The sequence below is a fragment of the Odontesthes bonariensis genome, chromosome 7, assembly GCF_027942865.1.
Source record: "Odontesthes bonariensis isolate fOdoBon6 chromosome 7, fOdoBon6.hap1, whole genome shotgun sequence".
Lineage (NCBI taxonomy): Eukaryota > Metazoa > Chordata > Actinopteri > Atheriniformes > Atherinopsidae > Odontesthes > Odontesthes bonariensis.
The window spans coordinates 21,793,896-21,812,739 of record NC_134512.1 but is presented as its reverse complement, the minus strand read 5'-3'; the positions used below and the strand labels follow the sequence as shown (position 1 = coordinate 21,812,739).

The 18,844-nt window shown below is 41.8% G+C and overlaps 1 protein-coding gene across 1 annotated transcript; it reads left to right on the top strand.

Annotated features, from left to right (window-relative positions):
• Positions 1-33: 33 nt before the first annotated feature.
• Positions 34-18,535, top strand: LOC142384109 (disintegrin and metalloproteinase domain-containing protein 10-like). The gene is made up of 16 exons (XM_075470073.1): positions 34-202; positions 2,019-2,169; positions 5,384-5,502; positions 5,651-5,809; positions 6,355-6,455; positions 7,722-7,871; positions 9,834-9,926; positions 10,019-10,202; positions 10,761-10,924; positions 11,017-11,200; positions 12,110-12,260; positions 12,373-12,556; positions 12,661-12,769; positions 12,849-13,069; positions 13,169-13,295; positions 15,407-18,535. The coding sequence occupies exons 1-16, from the start codon at positions 136-138 to the stop codon at positions 15,601-15,603; spliced, it is 2,361 nt and encodes a 786-aa protein (XP_075326188.1). The 5' UTR covers positions 34-135; the 3' UTR covers positions 15,604-18,535.
• The last annotated feature ends 309 nt before the right edge of the window (positions 18,536-18,844 follow it).

The window sequence follows — 18,844 nt, the reverse complement described above, 5'->3', positions numbered from 1 at the left end:
TTCCAGCTGCCCTGCGTGTGACGTCACGGCGTTGGAGATTGAGGAGGCGATGAGAGGAAGCTGCAATAAACACACAGGGCGTCTGCGCCTATCTAAATAGGACAATAAAGTGAAAACGGTATCAATGCTCTAACGATGGATTTGCCACATATGCTTCTCTTTAAAGTTTTTCTCTTCGTTTACTTACTAAACTACACCCAAGGTGAGTCGAAGCATTTTGAGAGAAAACCTCGCGGGTTGCGGAGATCCAAGAAGCAGCGGCTGAGAGGAGCAGAAATCCCGATAGCCCGTTAGCTAACAGAAGGGATCAGCAGGGCCTGCTTGTTATGAAGAGGACTGCACCCTTTTTGCCGTATTACTTCAAGCCGGTGAAAAATACGTAGCTAAAAAGCCTATGAAGATGTATGCAGTTGAATGTTGTGCACTGATACTGCTGGCTAATTTGTGTGTGTTGTCACCGTTATTATGGTCGGGTTTGAGTTGGTTTTGTTGTTACCGTGCGAACAGCGCCGACAGCCATTGTTATGAGAAGATGGAGAAGCCGACTGGGCTAACGGACTGTTAGCTTTGTGCTAGCTAACACATTAGCCGCTAGCGTTTACAGTTTTGTAGAATCTCAGCTCAGCCGCTGACAGTATATTATCTGCATCATTTCTGTGCACACACTTTGTACCGCTCTAATTTTCGGCTTTGCTTGCACAAATTCCAGGGTTTTCTCTGTCCAGTTTATGTTTTAACACACTTTATTCGCGTCCCTCAACATAACGGATTTGAGACTAGATTCGGTGTTTTGACAAAAATCGTCGTTCAGTGAGTTTGGTTTTGACATGAAAAGTGGCTGTCACTGCAACGATTGGCATCATTCACCCAAGTGCTGTGTGCTGACCTTTTGCTTTCAGTTTGTGATGATAAACCAAAACAATTACACGATTTAAAAAAAACTAAAACATTTATCTAATTTCACACACATCTCATTTGTCTCATTGCTCGGTCAGTTTAAATATCCTTTGTGAAGCTGTCCAAAGCATCGCTCGTTACTTCTACTACATTATAACTTTTGTCACTACTGCACCTGCATTTTGTATTAATTTAGCGTTTTGCATTGGCTTGTTTTCCACAGAAATGTACGAATCACGAGTGCTTGCCACTTCTACTTTTCGTTAAGCTTGAGGAATTAAGTCATTTCAGCGCTATAGCCATGGCCTTCACTCCTCACAGTCACCCCAATGAAAAATTTAATGTTACCACCTAAATATTTCATACTGCTCATGAACAGAGAAGTGGCTGAAGCCCGGTCTGTTTATTCATCTTTGTTATATAGCTCTACTTTCAACAGTAAATTATGGCTCTCTCGGGCACTATAATTACCAACCAGAGAGCCCTGATTGCATCTACTCTTTACTGAAAATACATTCAGTCCTTTGTTTTATAGATGTCATGAGGCGAATATCTCCACTTATAGATACTGCAGTACGCTCAGTTTGCACAGAAAACAAAGTCACCGTCACAGAGAATAATGTGTTTTCTTACAACTGAGTGTTTGGACTGCTTTTGAGTGTGAAATAGTTGGTGAAATGGGTGGAGATGCTTAAGAGTCTTTGTTTTTTTTTCCCTTGAAACCCGCCACCTACTCCTCTGGTGGCAAAGTGATTATTCTGTGATGCTGGGGGCTGTTGTTGGGCCGGAGACTCAAAGCTGGCATTCATTTGCTTTGAATAGATTAATCTCATTGTTGAAACACAGACCATACTGTTTTTCTGTACATTTCCATCATTTTATTAATGTATGTCAGATATCTTCCACTAGACCAATCTAACATATGCGCTGACTCAGTTATTCATGCAGATGTTTGACCAAACAGAAACCAAAGCTGTCCGTTTCTGCTGAGACTAAGTGACGTGATAGACTCACTCGTTTAGCAACTTGTGCACACACAGCTTCGACTGAATTTCTAAAAAACATTGGATGACAGTGCTGTCACTTTGTTTAACAGGTGTTCCTCTGTTCTTTCCTCCCAGGACACTATAGGAATCCTCTGAACAAGTACATCCGCCACTATGAAGGCCTGTCCTACGACACAGAGCTTGTACACAGCAAGCATCAGAGGGTCAAGAGGGCACTCTCTCACGAAGACAAGTTTCTTCATTTAGATTTCCATGCCCATGGAAGGTTTGTGCAGTCTTTTTTTTTCTTAAGATTTCTGGTTGCCAGTGGCCTTTATTTGAGAGTATGTGGATAGAAAAGTGAGGGAAGCAAAGAGCCTCAGCTCAGCTCAGCTCTTAAACCCAGGCCGCCTGTGTCAAGGAACTACTGCCTCTGTACTTGGGGGCGCCTGCTTAACCAGTTGAGCCATACGGTGCCTGGGTTTCAACCTTCTTTTTAATGATACTGATCTAATGTGAAGATGTGCTGGTCTCTATACTAACGTGTTTTGTTTTTTTCAAATGATCCCTTTATACCTATATTGTTTGTCAGTAAAGGCTTGAGTTACCAGTTGCAGGGATTTCCAGTTTGATTAATATCTGTTTTCCATCCTGTTTCTGAAAATGACAAAATTGCTCGTGGACATCACTGCATATCAGCTCTGAGGTGAACATAGATTTTGCTTGTGCGCTTTGTTTTTTTTTTTTGTTGTTTTTCTTTTCCTGTCTCAGTTGGAGCCAAATGATTCATCGGTTGGTTTAATGCCAGGAAAAAAGGGAATTCATCAGTTCTGTCCTCTGAGTGGTGCAGATTTGCTGCTTCTCTTTTTGTTATGCGATCGTATCTTGATAATTTGGGGTTTAAGATTAATGATGGGACAAAACGCGCTACCTAAATGCACGCGCTTGAGCTCTGAAGATTGCACTCGCAGATAAATTCTTGCTTGAAATAAGTTGGTTTCGGTTAAGACGTGAGGTTGATCTGATTCCCACAATCTTGAATATAATCAAGTTAAATGAAGTAGAAATGCGAACGTGTTTGTCGTGATGAATAAAGTATTGAAAGTGTATTTCTGTACACAGCAACTCTGAGTTGACATTCTGAATATGGAAGATAGATGAATCCATAAGGTTCTTTCACAGAGGTGGTTTTTATTTTGTGATAAAAAGTGTCTACAATTCATAACAAACTAACTACAATCTGGGTTGGAAATTTTAAAAGGTTGTTTTCTTGCCTGTGAGAGTTCCTGCTCTTCTGATTCTGCTTAATAGGGAGGAATGATAAGAGCCATGTAAACAAACACACGGAAGGAAGATGCCTCTTCCTTTGAAAAGGAGGAAACTGTCAGCTTTTGCTGTCTGAATTACTGACAAAGCCAGAGAGACACCTCACGATGTTCACATTTAGTTCAAACTTTTCCTTTGTTGATTTGAACAAAATGAACTGAATGCAGCAGTCTTTGCAGACATTTTAGGCACCGAAATTGATGTGAAGATGCTTTAAAAATGATGCCACGAAAGGCTTCTGTCGGTTCACGAAATTTTCCCTTTAAAACCCCATCGGTTTTTGAAAGTATTTAGCGGGAAGGCAGTTTTTGTGCATCTCGAAGAATCGCCACGATTATCTGAGGTTTTTAGTCTGTTTCAGTTGCTTCTGTCTCCCAGAGTGACTCAGCGACGGTTAGATCAAGGTCCTGTTGTGGCCATGCCATCTGCTGCAGGACTCCCTGTTCATCTTGTTGTTTAAAGTCGTCTTGTGTGACTCCTGTATTTATTTAGATCATTTTAATGCTAAACCGCCATGTTTGGGGGCATCAAAGGCTTCCCTTATGAGTCGGTGTGAAAGATAAGAACATTGATGCGTTTGCACAGAATTAAAAGAAAAAGCGATACTAAAGTGTGTTTTCACACTTGCACACAAAAGAGTGGAGAATGGACACTTTACTGTTAGAGATTGTCTGCTGGATATGCGTTCTCACGACTGTGAGAGCTCCTTAGCAGTTACTGGGTAGGAGGCACAGGAGTGAGGAGATGAAGCCAAAAGTACACTTCAGAAATCACTGTGTTTAATATGAAATATGATCCGAATTTTATGATGGGGCTGCCTATGTACCTATCAAACCAATTGACCTTTTTGGAGTTGATAACGATTTCGTCTAAAAAAGGCCGGAGCCTTTTTATTTTCTTGCGTTGCTCAGGAAACCAGGTCTCTGTTATACACTTTTTATACCAAAAGTGCCAGTTTCAACAGATTTTTCAAAATGCGGCTCCGCTCGCCATAACAGCCTATCCCACTGCCTGTAATATTGGGTTTATACCCACATTCTGAGGACTAAGACTTACCGGTCCTGACCTCTGCCTCCCAAAGGAGTGTCACAACAACAATATGAACAGATGGCTTTACACTGTATCCAACAGGCGGTATTGAACCATAGTTCCTGATGATCGCAACTCTCAAACTAGTTTGCTACCTTCATTGTACTGTGGAAGTCAGCCTCACACAGTGGGGCAGAGAATAAAAATAAATAAATAAATAAATCAGTCTTATCGCTTTTTGTCCCGCAGTTGTGGCTGTCGGTGTCAGAGCCTCCTATTTTTGTTGCCCTGACCAAAACATCCTCGATGAGAATCAGCACGTACACCCGTGTGCGGTGTTCGCGTTGATGGCATGAAATGGTGGATATGATATGATATGATATGATATGATATGATATGATATTTTCATGTACGTGTTCATATGCGAGTCAACCGTGATTTGGTTAATTATTTTGGGAATCTCTATGATCACTTTATCACTTCCTGCTCAGTATTAACGCTGTATTAACATCATACCCTGGACGGATTGTACATTGTACTTTTTCCCCATGAGATTATGTTGCAGAAAACAACAGGGATTCACTTAGCGGTGTGTGTGTGTGTGTGTGTGTGTGTGTGTGTGTGTGTGTGTGTGTGTGTATATATATATATTATGGGCTTGATTGTTAGTCATAATATCAAGTCTCAGTTTTACAAAGACCTCGTGTTTTCCCTCATTTAATTTAGGTCTAGTGCATTAACTTGCATAACAGTAACTTGTAGACAATACAAGAGTACAATAAAAGCTCTGTGTGGGTGTTACATGAACCCAAACGTTTACTGTTTTCGTTTCCCTGCCATATGTCTGATCAGCACAAAACCGCATTGTTTCAAGATGCTTTAAAGATTAATTTTCTCTTAGCTGTTTTACAAAGTGAAGCATGCTGTTTCCTCCTTAGGTGTTTTCTCCCCGCCAGTGCTCTTGTTTTCACCCTCCCCGTCCACTCTCATTTGTATTTCCCTTCTCCCGGTGGAGGGGTAAATGTAGCCTCTTTTGCAAAGTGAGCCCAAACTCAGATTCTCATCTAAATCTGTAGCCTCACACTCTTTAACAGAAGAAATCCTGGCAGTCATGTCACCCACAGTGTAACACCGTGTCATTTCAGGCATTTTAATTTACGAATGAAGAGGGATACCTCCTTGTTTGCCCAAGATTTGAAGGTGGAGGTTTCAGGAAACGAGATCCCATACGATACCTCTCATATATACACCGGAGAAATCTATGGTAAGACCCTTGTTCCAGGAGACTTGTTATAATCTCTTACTGCACGTTACATTTCAGGACGTTGAATAGTGGAGTGTTTTTGTGATGGTGTGATATGAAAACCCGATCCTGAGTCCTCTAAAACAAACTGCTGTCTTTGTATTCTCAGGTGAGAAAGGTACCCAAACTCATGGCTCCATTGTGGATGGTAAGTTTGAGGGCTTTATACAAAGCTACCATGGCACTTACTATGTGGAGCCTGTCGAGAGGTACCTGGAGGGCAAAGACGTACCCTTCCACTCTGTCATCTACCATGAAGATGATATACGTGAGTCCATAGCAACTTCACAGACACAAATACTTTGACAGGCGACTTTCTTTCATCATTGAGCATGTGTGATTTGATGCATGCGTATATATACATGTGACCGGGAAAGTGCAAGGTGAGGGCAGCTGAGCTGATGGAGGCAGATTGACGTGATTGCCCCTCTAAGAAACACAAATACCCAAGGTACTCATTAGCCGAGTAACACCATCTTTCTCTCAGGCAACTGGCTGATTTATGCAGTCTACACAGTGTTGCTACCAATACTGAGTGCAGAGTACACTTCACCACACCAGCACCCTGTAATTTCAAATCATCCGTATACACATGACATGTGGCTGAGGGGCAAATTTAACAGGATTGTGAGAGGAATCGCTAATGAGAGCGACAGGAAAGTAACAGCTCACACAGCAAAGCTAGGCTCAAGTGGTGTGTAAGTACTTCCATTAGCTGATCGTGAATAGCGCCAGGAATAGAGCGCCTCAGTGGGTTAAGTAGCTATCATTGTCTCCGTAATCCAAACAGTGTTGTCTGCCTCTGTCACTCAGACTATCCACACAAGTACGGCCCACAGGGAGGCTGTGCTGATAGCTCCGTGTTTGAAAGAATGAAGAAGTACCAGGCCTCCTCCTCATATGAGCCAACCAAGGTGAATTCACAACACACCACAATAAGATCTGACCGGGTTAGAAAAAATAAAATCATTTTAGGACAAATTTTTAAGACAAATCTTACTTGGTCAAGGTCATACATACCCGTGAATGCAACGTCAGTGTCTTTGTTTGAAATGTGAATCTTAAAGCCCCGAAATATTACAAATATAACATATCTCTGGAAGTTATCAACTTATAATATTCAATCTAATTAATTTTAACTACTGTATTGTTAACTAGTGAAACATACAGGGAATCCAGCACTGTCACAGCTAACACTCATCATTGGTGAAATCTTCTTGATTTCTTTGTAAAAGGTAAGATTACATACAGAAGATATAAAGTCACCATCCACTCTGTCTTTTAAAAAGTTGAAAGTAAGCATTATTTACCTGCTAAAGGCCTCATAGTTCTCCTTGAAATGAGGAAAGTTTCAGCTCACTCACTTAAAATGAGCCGAATTGGAGTCGCAAAAAAGAATGAATCTGTGAAAAAATAAATAAGGAGATATCTAGAAATTAAAGAATAAATGGAGAAATACAAAGACAGATGACATGATAACAACAATATTTAACATTTTAATTTATATTTGTATTTATATATACATTTTTTTTAATAGATATTTATGTATCACTTGGATGTGAATTGCTCAGATTTATTTTCTTATCATTTTATATATTTAGTCCCTCACATGTTCATTATCATTACATTCAAGTCAAAGGCCCAAGTGTAAAGTCTTTCAGAAACCACTAATGCAACTAATTTTACAACAATTAAGGGAAAAAAAACTCAATAAAATGTGCTCCGCTCACTACACCAAGTATTTTAATCCGTATCCAAACCCAGATGGCAGCCACAGATGACACTCTGAATGGCTGTTTTCTTTGGTATTTGATGCCGTTTCTTTCCGGTTTGATTCTGTACAACATGAGTTACTATTGTGCATGTGTGGCTTATGCATGACTGCTAGATTCAAATCTCAAATGTATCAGCTTGTCTCATTGTAATATAAAACTATAAATGTTCCTAATCTTGTAAATGACAGAGAAAGTACATGGTCCCTGCAGACATCCAGTTCATGAGCATACTGCAGCTTGAGAACCATGCCTTAGAATGCCTTACATAATTTATTTACTCAGTGTTTGGCTGAAAATGCGCATATATATATATATATATATATATATATATATATATGAGTGTGTGTGTATGTGTTATTGAACCACCTACGTTGTGCTCTCCCTCACATGTGCCTCTCACACCAGGACCTCCACACTGAGGCTGACTTTAATGACCCTGTGCTGCTAAGAAAGAAGAGGATGGCCCAGGCTGAGAAAAACACCTGCCAGCTTTTCATTCAGACTGACCACCTCTTCTACAAGTACTACAAGACCAGGGAAGCTGTCATAGCTCAGGTAATGCACATATTCTCACTCAGTCCATTCAGCACTGTGTATTATTACAATAATATTACAATTTTACATTATTATTATTATTACAATAATACACAGTCCTGTGTATTACAGCGTGCATTCACCAAGCTTATGCAATGTCGCAGCATTCACTTCCATCTGGACTTGCATTACTCTTTCGCGAAGATCTTTTATTGGTGATGGGCGACTCAGTCCGCCGCGTCAAGCCGTCGCCAGCACACACCGAAGATTTTCTATGGAGTTAAAGGCTATGTACACACGTAGCCGGGTATTTTTAAAACCGAATGTTTCCCCCCCTCCGTTTATAAAATAATTTGTATCCACATTACCTCGTTTTCGAAAAAAACACCTTCCACACATAACTGAACATCTGCGTTTTCACCTGTCTTGACAACCCAAATGCATTTGCTGTTTTGCGCAAATCTGCCCTCGTCAGCTAAATAATAAAGTGTGCACGCAACTTTTTTGAGCACACTGACAGGTGATCGCATGACAGTGGACTGCCCCTAATGAGGACGTAATAATTCCGACAGCGACAGGAGTGAGGAGTACGACTTGGGCGTGTAAAATCAAGGCAGTAAACAGCGCCTGCACAATAATAACCACCACAGTTCTCAAGACATCCATGCTTCTTCAGTGAACAAAGGTCGCACTTTAGACTTTAAAGCAGATTTGTGGTTGTTTTGGCGCATATTGTGACGTTCAAAAACGCAAAACTCCGGTTATCTCTGTCTACACGCAGCTGCATAAACGGAGTTTTGAAAAATCTTCACTTTGCCCGGAGTTTTTAAAAACATTCGTTTACGATGCGTTTTTATGCGTTTTCATGTGGATGACAGGTCCAAACGTAGAAAAATATATTCGTTTTAGCAGATACCCGGCTACGTGTGGATGGGGCCAAAGTCTGATCTCTGTGGTGACCAATCCGTGTGTGAAAATGATGTCTCATCCTCCCTTAACTCGTCATAATTTGAGCCTGATGAATCCTGACATGTCATCTCGGAATATACCCATGTCGCGAGGGAAAACAAATCTGTTCAGTTTGTTTATTCAGGAAGTCAGCTCTGATTCTTTTTTTTGGGGGGGGGGGGGACATAACGTTGATGAACCTAGACCGGTGCAGCGCTCCATCTGCTGCTCTTCTTACCTTGATACCTTCAACTGTCTTTATGCACCCCAACAAACTGAAGCCTCTTGTTTTTTTATTTTATTTTTTCTCACAATTAACCTCACTGATAAGGCTACACAGCTGTTTGGTTCCAATACCTTTACTACCCTGCATCATGCGTGTGGAAATGCTCTTATTTTACGGTTAAACAGCACGGTGAGTTCGATTGTTGATTTTCTTCTAAATCAATCCCACCAAACGTTTAAGTGAGTGCAGATCACAAACGCTGGGGGCTCGCCACTCCCCGTGCAGGTTTCAATCATGCGTTGAACAGTTCTAAACCCGGTATTAGTAGTTTCTGCAATCTCTTTAGGCGTTTTGTTGGCTTGATGCTGTTAATACAGTAAAATGATCTTTCTGAAACAAAGTAACATCTTCTCTACAGCCACAGTACGTGTTGTCCGACATGGTTGTCACTGCGTCAGTTAGGGTTAGATAACTGTCTTCCCGACTAAAACATTAATTTCCAATGAAAGGCTCTTACTCATTTGCATAGTTCAGTCTGGTTCAGTCTTTCTTTTTGGCCAGACAGTGTACATTTTCAAAAACTTTTCTGCTTGGTGAACTCCTGTTTTCGGAATGAATTAAACTGCATATGTCATTTTTACGTGTACATTCAGTATTCACAATGTTATAGTTGCACATGGTATCAATTGAGTGACTGTGAAATGCTTTTTATTGGGTCAACAGGCTGTTCACACCTTTGCCCTGAAGCTCAGCGTGTGTGTTCTGTCTGTGTGTGTGTGTGTGTGTGTGTGTGTGTGTGTCTATTTTAGATCTCCAGTCACGTCAAGGCCATCGATGCCATCTATCAGGGCACAGACTTTGTTGGGATCCGCAACATCAGCTTCATGGTGAAAAGGATCAGGGTGAGTCCTGTGCTGAGAGGCTGCCGTTAAGTTCATGTCACAGTCTTGGTTCCCCATCCTCCACCTGAACACCTCCTCTTACTCCGGCGTAGATAAACACAACCAGCGATGAGAGAGACCGGTCCAACCCTTTCCGCTTCGCCAACATCGGAGTGGAGAAGTTTTTGGAGCTGAACTCGGAGCAGAACCACGATGACTACTGTTTGGCTTACGTGTTCACCGACAGAGATTTTGATGACGGGGTGTTAGGATTGGCCTGGGTGGGAGCCCCCTCAGGTACTGAAAGACCCCCTTGCCATCAGCACACAGTTGTATTACTATACCGTAAACCTATCTTGACTGAATCTTAAAGAATATTCCCTCTTTTTTTGGGGCACATTCAGCCATAATAAGTACCAGTGTCTGTAAATTTTGGAAATGCAAATAGTGACTTATTCAGCTATCAAATCCAACATGTATATATGTGAGGATTCCCAAAGGTTATCATTAAGGCCTTAGTTGCAGTGTTGCTGATTTACTAGAAGGAAAAAGTCATGAAGACATTTTCTTTGCCTCACTGTTTGAAGCTTAACCATAAAACACTTCTCTGTTGAAATCCTTCCACTATGGGAGGTCACGAGTCTTTTTCCAGCAATGTCAAACAGAATTTGCATTCCGCATGTGAACGTTTTGATGAATTATGTTTTCAAGTAAGGTGCGATGTCGGCTGGGTAATATTTGAATAATTGCAATTAAGCACATTGCATTCTCCCTCTCTAATGAGTGAAAACCTCAATGTTTTCGTGGCTGTACTTTTGAGCAAGGTTTGTTCCAACTTGTGCTTTTCCTTCCAAGGGAGCTCTGGAGGCATCTGTGAAAAAAGCAAGCTGTACTCTGATGGAAAAAAGAAGTCTCTGAACACGGGTATAATCACCGTACAAAACTATGCCTCCCACGTGCCTCCGAAAGTCTCTCATATTACTTTTGCACACGAAGTAGGACACAACTTTGGCTCCCCGGTAAGTTAATTATACATGCCGCGTTTGTTGCGTGATTAATAAAATGCGTCGGCTTGCCACTCTTATCCCTTCCTCTTTTTCTCTACTAAAAGCATGACTCCGGATCCGAGTGCACCCCGGGAGAATCCAAAAGCCAAGACATGAAGGAAAAGGGCAATTACATCATGTATGCAAGAGCCACATCAGGAGACAAACTCAACAACAATAAATTCTCCACCTGCAGCGTTCGTAACATCAGCCAGGTGCTGGAGAAGAAGAGAGGCAACTGTTTTGTCGGTACGTTTGCACTCGTTTCCGCTGACCCTCGTGTGAACTGCTCCGCATTCTTTGCAGTCAGAGTGGATCAAAGTTGAATCACGCACTTTTGTTAATATCCCGTTTGCTACTTCGGACTATCTCTCTCTACCTCTACATGGCTTTTGTGTGAGCTAATTGATGATGTAGTAAACACTTTATGTGTAGACTATCACTCATCACACATTGAATTAACATGATATATGACCAAAAAAGCTACAATTAGCTGACGGGATCAGTTTAGTTTGTTCTTTTCTGACGTCCCCTGTGACATCTGTCAGGATATCATCAAGTTGATGTTGACTCCCATGAAAATATGAATGACATTTACCCACAAAGGACAGTCTGCATAATAGTGATAGATTCTTCAAGCTCCTCATGTCAAAATCTGAGGTATTCAGAGGTGTTGCCCCTCCTATTGTTCTTTTTATGGTTGTTGTTCTCAGATTTGCAGATTGTACAAGTGTGCCTGTCTTGTTTGTTTGTTTGTTTGTTTTTAATGCAGATTACTTGGCACACTTGTCATGACTTTCAAGTCGGTAGCAGTACAAAAAGATGTTTAAAATTCGCTTGAGGTTAAGGCGCCTAAAAGCTAAAAAACTGTCTTCCGCTTGGCTGACTGGAAAATGGGCAGGCCTCCAAAAACTGTCCTGTCACAGCTGCACTGCCTGATGTTCCTCCTCTTTCACCAACAAACTGACTGTTTGGATGTTTTTTGTTTTTTTTCCTTTTTAATTTGTTTTATTGGACGCTCTCGACTGTGTGTTTGAGTCGCTAATCCTCTTCAAAAACTATGTTCGTTCCATTTTCTAACAAGCTTTTGGTTGTCAGCATCTGACCTCTTGTTAACATTTAGCATTAAATGCAATTCATTTTCCTCCCTTCCAATAGAGTCCGGCCAGCCCATCTGTGGTAACGGCCTGGTCGAGCCCGGGGAGGAGTGTGACTGTGGCTACAGTGACCAGTGCAGAGATCTGTGCTGCTATGACGCCAACCAGCCAGACAACAAGAAGTGTAAATTAAAGCCCAACAAAGTCTGCAGGTAGGTGTCCTTGTTACTTGTTACTTGTTACGGTTTCTGTGTGCCTGACAAATTGGATCTGCCAGCTCATGTGTAACAAGTCTTGACTCCACACTTGCGTCTTTCTCGTCAGCCCCAGCCAGGGTCCTTGTTGTACTTTTGAGTGCTCTCACAAGGGTCGCAATGAGAAGTGCAGAGAAGAGTCTGAGTGCGCTCACCAGGGCATGTGTAACGGAGTCAGTGCCCAGTGCCCCACATCTGAACCCAAGGCCAACTTCACCGCTTGCCACGGAGAAACTCAAGTCTGCCTGAACGGGGTGAGCGGCCCAAGACTTCACACCTGAATGGTTTGATTGTTACAGCGACATGCTCGTACCAGCCAGTGTCTAATATCGTCTGTCCTCATCCGCCTCCCCCACAGGGCTGCTCCGGTTCCATCTGTGAGAAGTATGGGCTCGAGGCGTGCACCTGCGCCAGCCAAGACGGCAAGGATGAGACGGAGCTTTGTCATGTTTGTTGCATGGAGAAGAGTCAGTCCTCTTCCTTTTTCTCGGCTTTTGCTACATACTTTTTGATTCAACGTGCTCACGTTTTTTTTTGTCTCCACAGTGAACCCCAACACGTGCAGCAGCACAGGGTCGGAGCGCCTGACTCGTTTCTTCAATAAGAAAGTAACCACGCTGCCAGCCGGCTCACCTTGCAACGATTTCAAGGGCTACTGTGACGTCTTCATGAAGTGCCGACTGGTGGACGCAGACGGACCCCTTGCCAGGCTAAAGAAGGCCATCTTCAACCCAGAGCTCTATGAGAACATTGCAGAGTGGATTGTGGTATGCATCCATCTCTTGGTTGAAACTGGACATGTCGTTATTATGGGGTGTTTTTTGGATTGATTGCATTTGATTTGTGCTCGATTCTCCTCCTGCTAGGCTCATTGGTGGGCAGTGCTGTTGATGGGCATTGCCCTCATCATGCTCATGGCTGGTTTCATTAAGATCTGTAGCGTGCACACACCGAGCAGCAACCCTAAACTTCCGCCTCCCAAACCACTTCCAGGTGAGTCCAGTCATCCAAAAAGAAATTTGCAAGAGAACGTTTAGCCTTCACGTCTGTACCCCAAAGCAGTTTTTAGTAAGTTTGTGTCCGTTGCGTCCTCACGTGAACAGAAAAATGAAACCGGAAGATATTCTGAGGAGGAAGAAGCTTAAACGATTACATCATCAACAACAAGCAGTGTTCAGTAAGGAATACTATGGACACAGTATTTCAGAACAGGTTTCAGGCTTCAACTAGTAGAGTGAAATCGGCCAAAATTTAACACCAATTGAGCTTTGTGGATTTGCACAGATTGAAGTCGCTCTTACTGCCACATTGTGGGTCTTATAACTACACACACATACGTACACCGATGTCCGAGTGTGCACAATGATCTTCGATCAATTCTTTTCTTTGGCTTTTCTCACACTCACACTTCATCTTGCAACCAAATTAATGAAGAGTCCAGACTTTTTCAGACTTGTCCCTGAAGTAATAACTCAAACTCTTTTTGACCTCTTTTTGATGCCATTTCAGGGTTTGTCCCAGTAAACAGTCGGTTCAACTTTCATTTGTTCGCAGAACGGATTTGTTTTATTCAGACCTTCTGTTAAGGTCCACAGTGGAAGGAGACGTATTCATGCGGTTTTCCTTGCAGCTCGATGTCTTAGCATTAGCAGTTGGTGTTTGTGCATGTCATTACAAACGGCAGTCTTGAGGTTATGAACCCCGCTCCGTGTGCTCCTTAGAGCAGCTTTCACAATCATTGTTAGAACTTCATTTATACACAGCAGTGTTATGTTTTAATGTCACTAGCTGGAGTTTAAAAGCCCTGTTTACTGTGGTGTTTATAGATGTCGGTTGGCATTGCAATAGGACTTTGTGATAAATAGTGAATCACAGATACCACATTTTTTAAAACCAAGTACAAGTGCAATTTTATTTTATTATTTTAACACATTTTATTTTCTTTAGACATATTCAACCCAAATATACAACTGCACTTTGTGCATTTTAGTAATATAAAACTACTCTTAGTGCAACATATTGTTTTAACATTTTAACTTTCACAAACACATTGCAGGAAAATGAAGCTCTTGTCACACTGGTATCGGTTCTGTAGTATCGGAACACTTTAATGAATACTGAGTACGAGTACACGCACACGGTATCGGTGCATCGCTAGTTATAAATCAAAAAGTCAATAAGGCATTTTTTTTTTTTTTAAACAATAACATTTGTATCAGTGCAGTCTGATGTTGCAGGGCTGTGCTTGCGAGTGTATTTATCTCCTCTCCCTCTCTGCACTGCCCCTCCCCGCAGTCTTTCTGTGTCTGTGATGAGGCTGGGCGACATGAACCAAAATTCTTATCTTGGTATTTCTAGGCTCAATGGCAACATATGATTATATACTAGGGTTTTATACGAATTGGGCTAAATGTCTGTTTTTTTGCCTTACATTTGCCTTAAAATGTGACTGCTGGTCGACCAGGAGGAGTTTTAGTGTTTGTGGGGGGGGGGGGTGTTCCAAGTGGACAGAGCTGCTGGTTTCTTGGTCAGAAAGACGCGTGGGGGGGGGGAGAATTTGGATGATGTGGTGGCTTTTTTCCACAGATGGAGTTGCTGTTCACAGCAACGAGGAGTTTAGTGCTGCTTTTAGCCGACGGGCACAGAGGGAAAGATGTATGAAATACTCACAGGCAGACGCATACAGTGTTAAATCATACGGGGATAAATCTTATGGGGCAATTTCATACCTTGTTTGAAAATGAGTAATTGAATACTGGAATGAATTTTAAAAGTCGATATGCCGCCCTGCCCTAGTCTGTGAGCAGAAATCAGACAAAGCGACATTACTTTCTGTGGAAAAGTCTCCAGAACTGCTCCTCCTGTTTGTCTCCCTGCATAGTTTCAGCTGACTCCACAACAGTGAGCTGCCCGCGTCCTTTTATGTGTAAGCAGTCAAAGTACTTCTGATAGTAATTCCTAAAAGAAGATGGCATAATATGAACTTTGCCTTGCTTTTCTTTCTAAAAACATATGGCTTCCACAACGATTAGTCAAAAGCAAACAAGCTTAATGCAAATGCTACACATTGTTTGGGGAGTTAAAGGTTGTTTTTTTTCTGACAGGCACTCTGAAGAGACGACGAGCGCAGCAGCATGCCAACTCCCAGGTGCAGCAGCAGTCCCAGCACCCGCACTCTCACCAGCACGGCGGCCACGGCGGTCAGCGGCAAGCCCGGGGACAGCCTCAGCGGCAGGCCCAACCCCAGAGGCACCACCGTCAGCCCAGAGAGAACTATCAGATGGGCCAGATGAGACGCTGAGTCCCTGCACCCAGCCCCCCTCCCCCCAATGCCTTGGCTCCTCCTTGTGCCTACAGAGGGAAACAAAAGCGTCACTCCATCCAAAGAAAAGCCTGACATGGTTGTTACTCATCGTCATATCCTCCATCTACTGACAAAACAGACACGCGAAGAGGAGAAAACACCATCCAGCAACAAGATTGGCTCTTTGTGGAGTAGACTCGACCATCAGCCATTTCCAATGCAGTGCGATCTAGCATCGTTTTCCATCTTCTTCTTTTTTTTTCTCTCTTTCTTTTTTTCTTTTAAGGAGTGCCAAGGAGTTAAGGAATCATGTGTAGCTTTAGTACATTCTGTGATGTGATTTTCGTTCTAATGCAACGTCTTCTTTGAGTGACAAGCCCGTGGCTGCTGGTGAATTGTTCTGTGCTTTTTCTCTCGCCATTTTAGCCAGGAAAAACGAGAGACACTCAGTGGGGGATTTGCGGCACTTTTGTGATTCACACATGTCGAAACGGCAAAAGACACAGGCTCCGGTCTCCCGAGCAGACGGTCTTCTGCATGTGACTGTAAATATTTAGTGTATCATAAGTGAAAACAAACTATTTCTTCTACTGTAAATGTGTAATTCTTCACTTTTTTTTTTCTTTTTTTTTTTGGTTAGTGCTCTCAGGATTCTTAACACATAAATGAAGGAGCGATGGTTGTCACGACTACCTTGGACGTTGCTGTTGAGTTCTCTTCATAGTCCAGTCAGGTGGAACTCACAGTTTTATTAGATAGCCAGACGTTGATTTTGATTTGAACATCGGGGCTGTCATATCTCACTTTTTCAGCCCGTTCTGTTCAAAGTCCTTTTTTTTTTTTTTTTTTTCCCCATCTTTTCTTCTTTTCTTTTTTTTAAAAACTGAATTAATTGTCTAGCTAACGTCATGTTGTGTAACGAGCTAACAACTAGATTTCGTATAGCATCATGGGAACAGAAGGGGGAGGATCACCTAGTTTGGCGCGGGGTTTCCTCCCTGTTGGCGATTTTTGGTTTTTGATGATGAAGAATGAAAAAAACCACTAACTGAAACTGATGATGTTCGGATATGAAGACGAGGAAAAGCGAAGGCCGCAGCGGACTAGTGTAGGAGCGAGAAAGTGTGTCATGTTACGGAGTTAGTTTACATGAGTGTGGAAATAAATTTTTAAAATGACTAAAAAAAAAAAAACATATAAACTTAAGTCATTCTATTATTCTTCAGATAGCAAATTTAGGAACTTTTCAATGTGGGCATGCAGACACATTTATTAAATGTGACTATTAATTGACCGAGGTCTGTAATAATTGTACGTCACCCAACACTATTTACTTTGACAGCTGTTAGTGTTTGTCTCAAAGCAGCCCGGAAGAGAAGTGCAACGCAGCAGTATTCGCTAAACCTATTCCTCAGTGTGTTCGCTGCTACCACGGGAGACGAGCAGCAGTTTGATCTGTGTATTTTGTTTTTCCCTCACTAACCCCCCCCCCCCCCCCCACCCACCCACCCACCCACCTCCGGCAGCAAACTCCCAGTCTCATCTCATTGAGCACCGAATCCCCTAAAGAGCTCACGAGTGCAGGATGTTTACATCAGAGTGCCATAAATCTTTGCAGAGTGAATCTTTGCGCACAGGTTTTCTGAAATACAGGAAGCACCTGGAAGGGAATGAATGAATGGAAGGATGTGATTGTTTTTTTTTTTTTTTTGTGGAATTGTGTGACCTCAGGTGTTTTCTTCCTCCCCTTTTGCTGCAGCAAAGGGGCATTTTAGAAAAAAATAACAACCAAACTCTAACTGGTAACTGTAATAATATGGTGCAAAATGCTGTGACATTTCGCCCACGGAGCGCCTCTGCGCAGGGGGGAGAAACAGTGAAGCACAACACACGTTTTGCATAAGTAGCTTTGCGAGGAGAAGTTGTCCGTGCTCTGACTTTATTTCATCTCGGCACTGTTATTTATAGATGCATGCAACACTAATCGTAACTGTTGATCTTAACAACACTGTCCCGGTGGGTTTCATAGCAACACGTGCGCTCTGGAGGGGACGTGGGGACGAACACGCCTCCCAGTTTCTTGCGCGATGCAGAAGATTTGGACAGGTTGGCAGTTGCTGTAACTTCTCATGTCTGTACAAAAATGGAGCGCTTTTTCTTTTTTTTCTTTTTTTATAAATTTCATCTCCCGGCCCACGTCACACCTGTTTGTTCTGAAGAATTTACCCTGTAAACTTGTACAGTACTTGGGAAAAAATATTTGCATTTTGTTTAAAAAACGAAAATTCCATTTTGATACATTCTTTTTCTTTTATTCTTTCTTTTTTAAATTTTTTCCCCCTAGAGTAACTCAAAAATGTTCAAATGTGACAAACTTTCCTCTCCTCTTAAGTTATTTATGTTCTTATATGTGCTAGTTGATCTGCAATTTGCTTATGCTTTTCACCGCCATCCGTGGAGAGAAGAAAAAAAAAAGAAAAGAAAAGAAAAAAAAGAACATTTCAGTGTGATGGAGTTAATGTTTCATTCTCATTTTTGTCTTTCTTATCCTGTGGCATGGTTTGGCTAGAAGAGCAGAAGAAAAATGCCTGTAAATTTACTTTTCTTTTTAATTTCCTAGTCTTGGTAAAAGTTTTTAGATAAACGTGCACTGAAAATGTCCAAAATTGAGTTGAAATGTTGTAGGTGATGTAGGCCGAAAGAACACAAGATTAAAAAGTAATACTACTGTCTGATTTTAATGTTCACTGTGTTTTATACAGTATCCGAAATTTTTGTTCACTTTGAACATTTTTACTAAAAGAAAAAAAGAAAAAAAAAAGGGATAAATTTCAAATTGTATTGTGCAAAGAGATGTAATTTTTTGGAGTACTTGAAATGCATTAATTAAAAGACTCGTTCAAAATAAAATAGACCCCTGTTTACTGTCTGCAGAGTGTGCTCTCTTTGGCTTCTCGTGTTCCTGTGGTCGCACTCACCCGGAGTAAAGGCGGTTTTTAAAGGGTGTATGGGTGAGCGTCAGAGAAGCTGTTTAAAAAGTTGCATCATGGGAAATGTAGGATGTTGGTGAGTATTAGGCAACTGCTTGTTGGACACAAGAAAAAAAAAAAAAACCTACTCATGAAGGTTAGAATGAATGTTGTCATCTTGACCTGAGATGATGGTAGCTACATGAAATGTAAAGACATCTAAAGTGAAATTTTAAACTGGGTGTCCATCTCCTCTTGCTTTTTGAGCC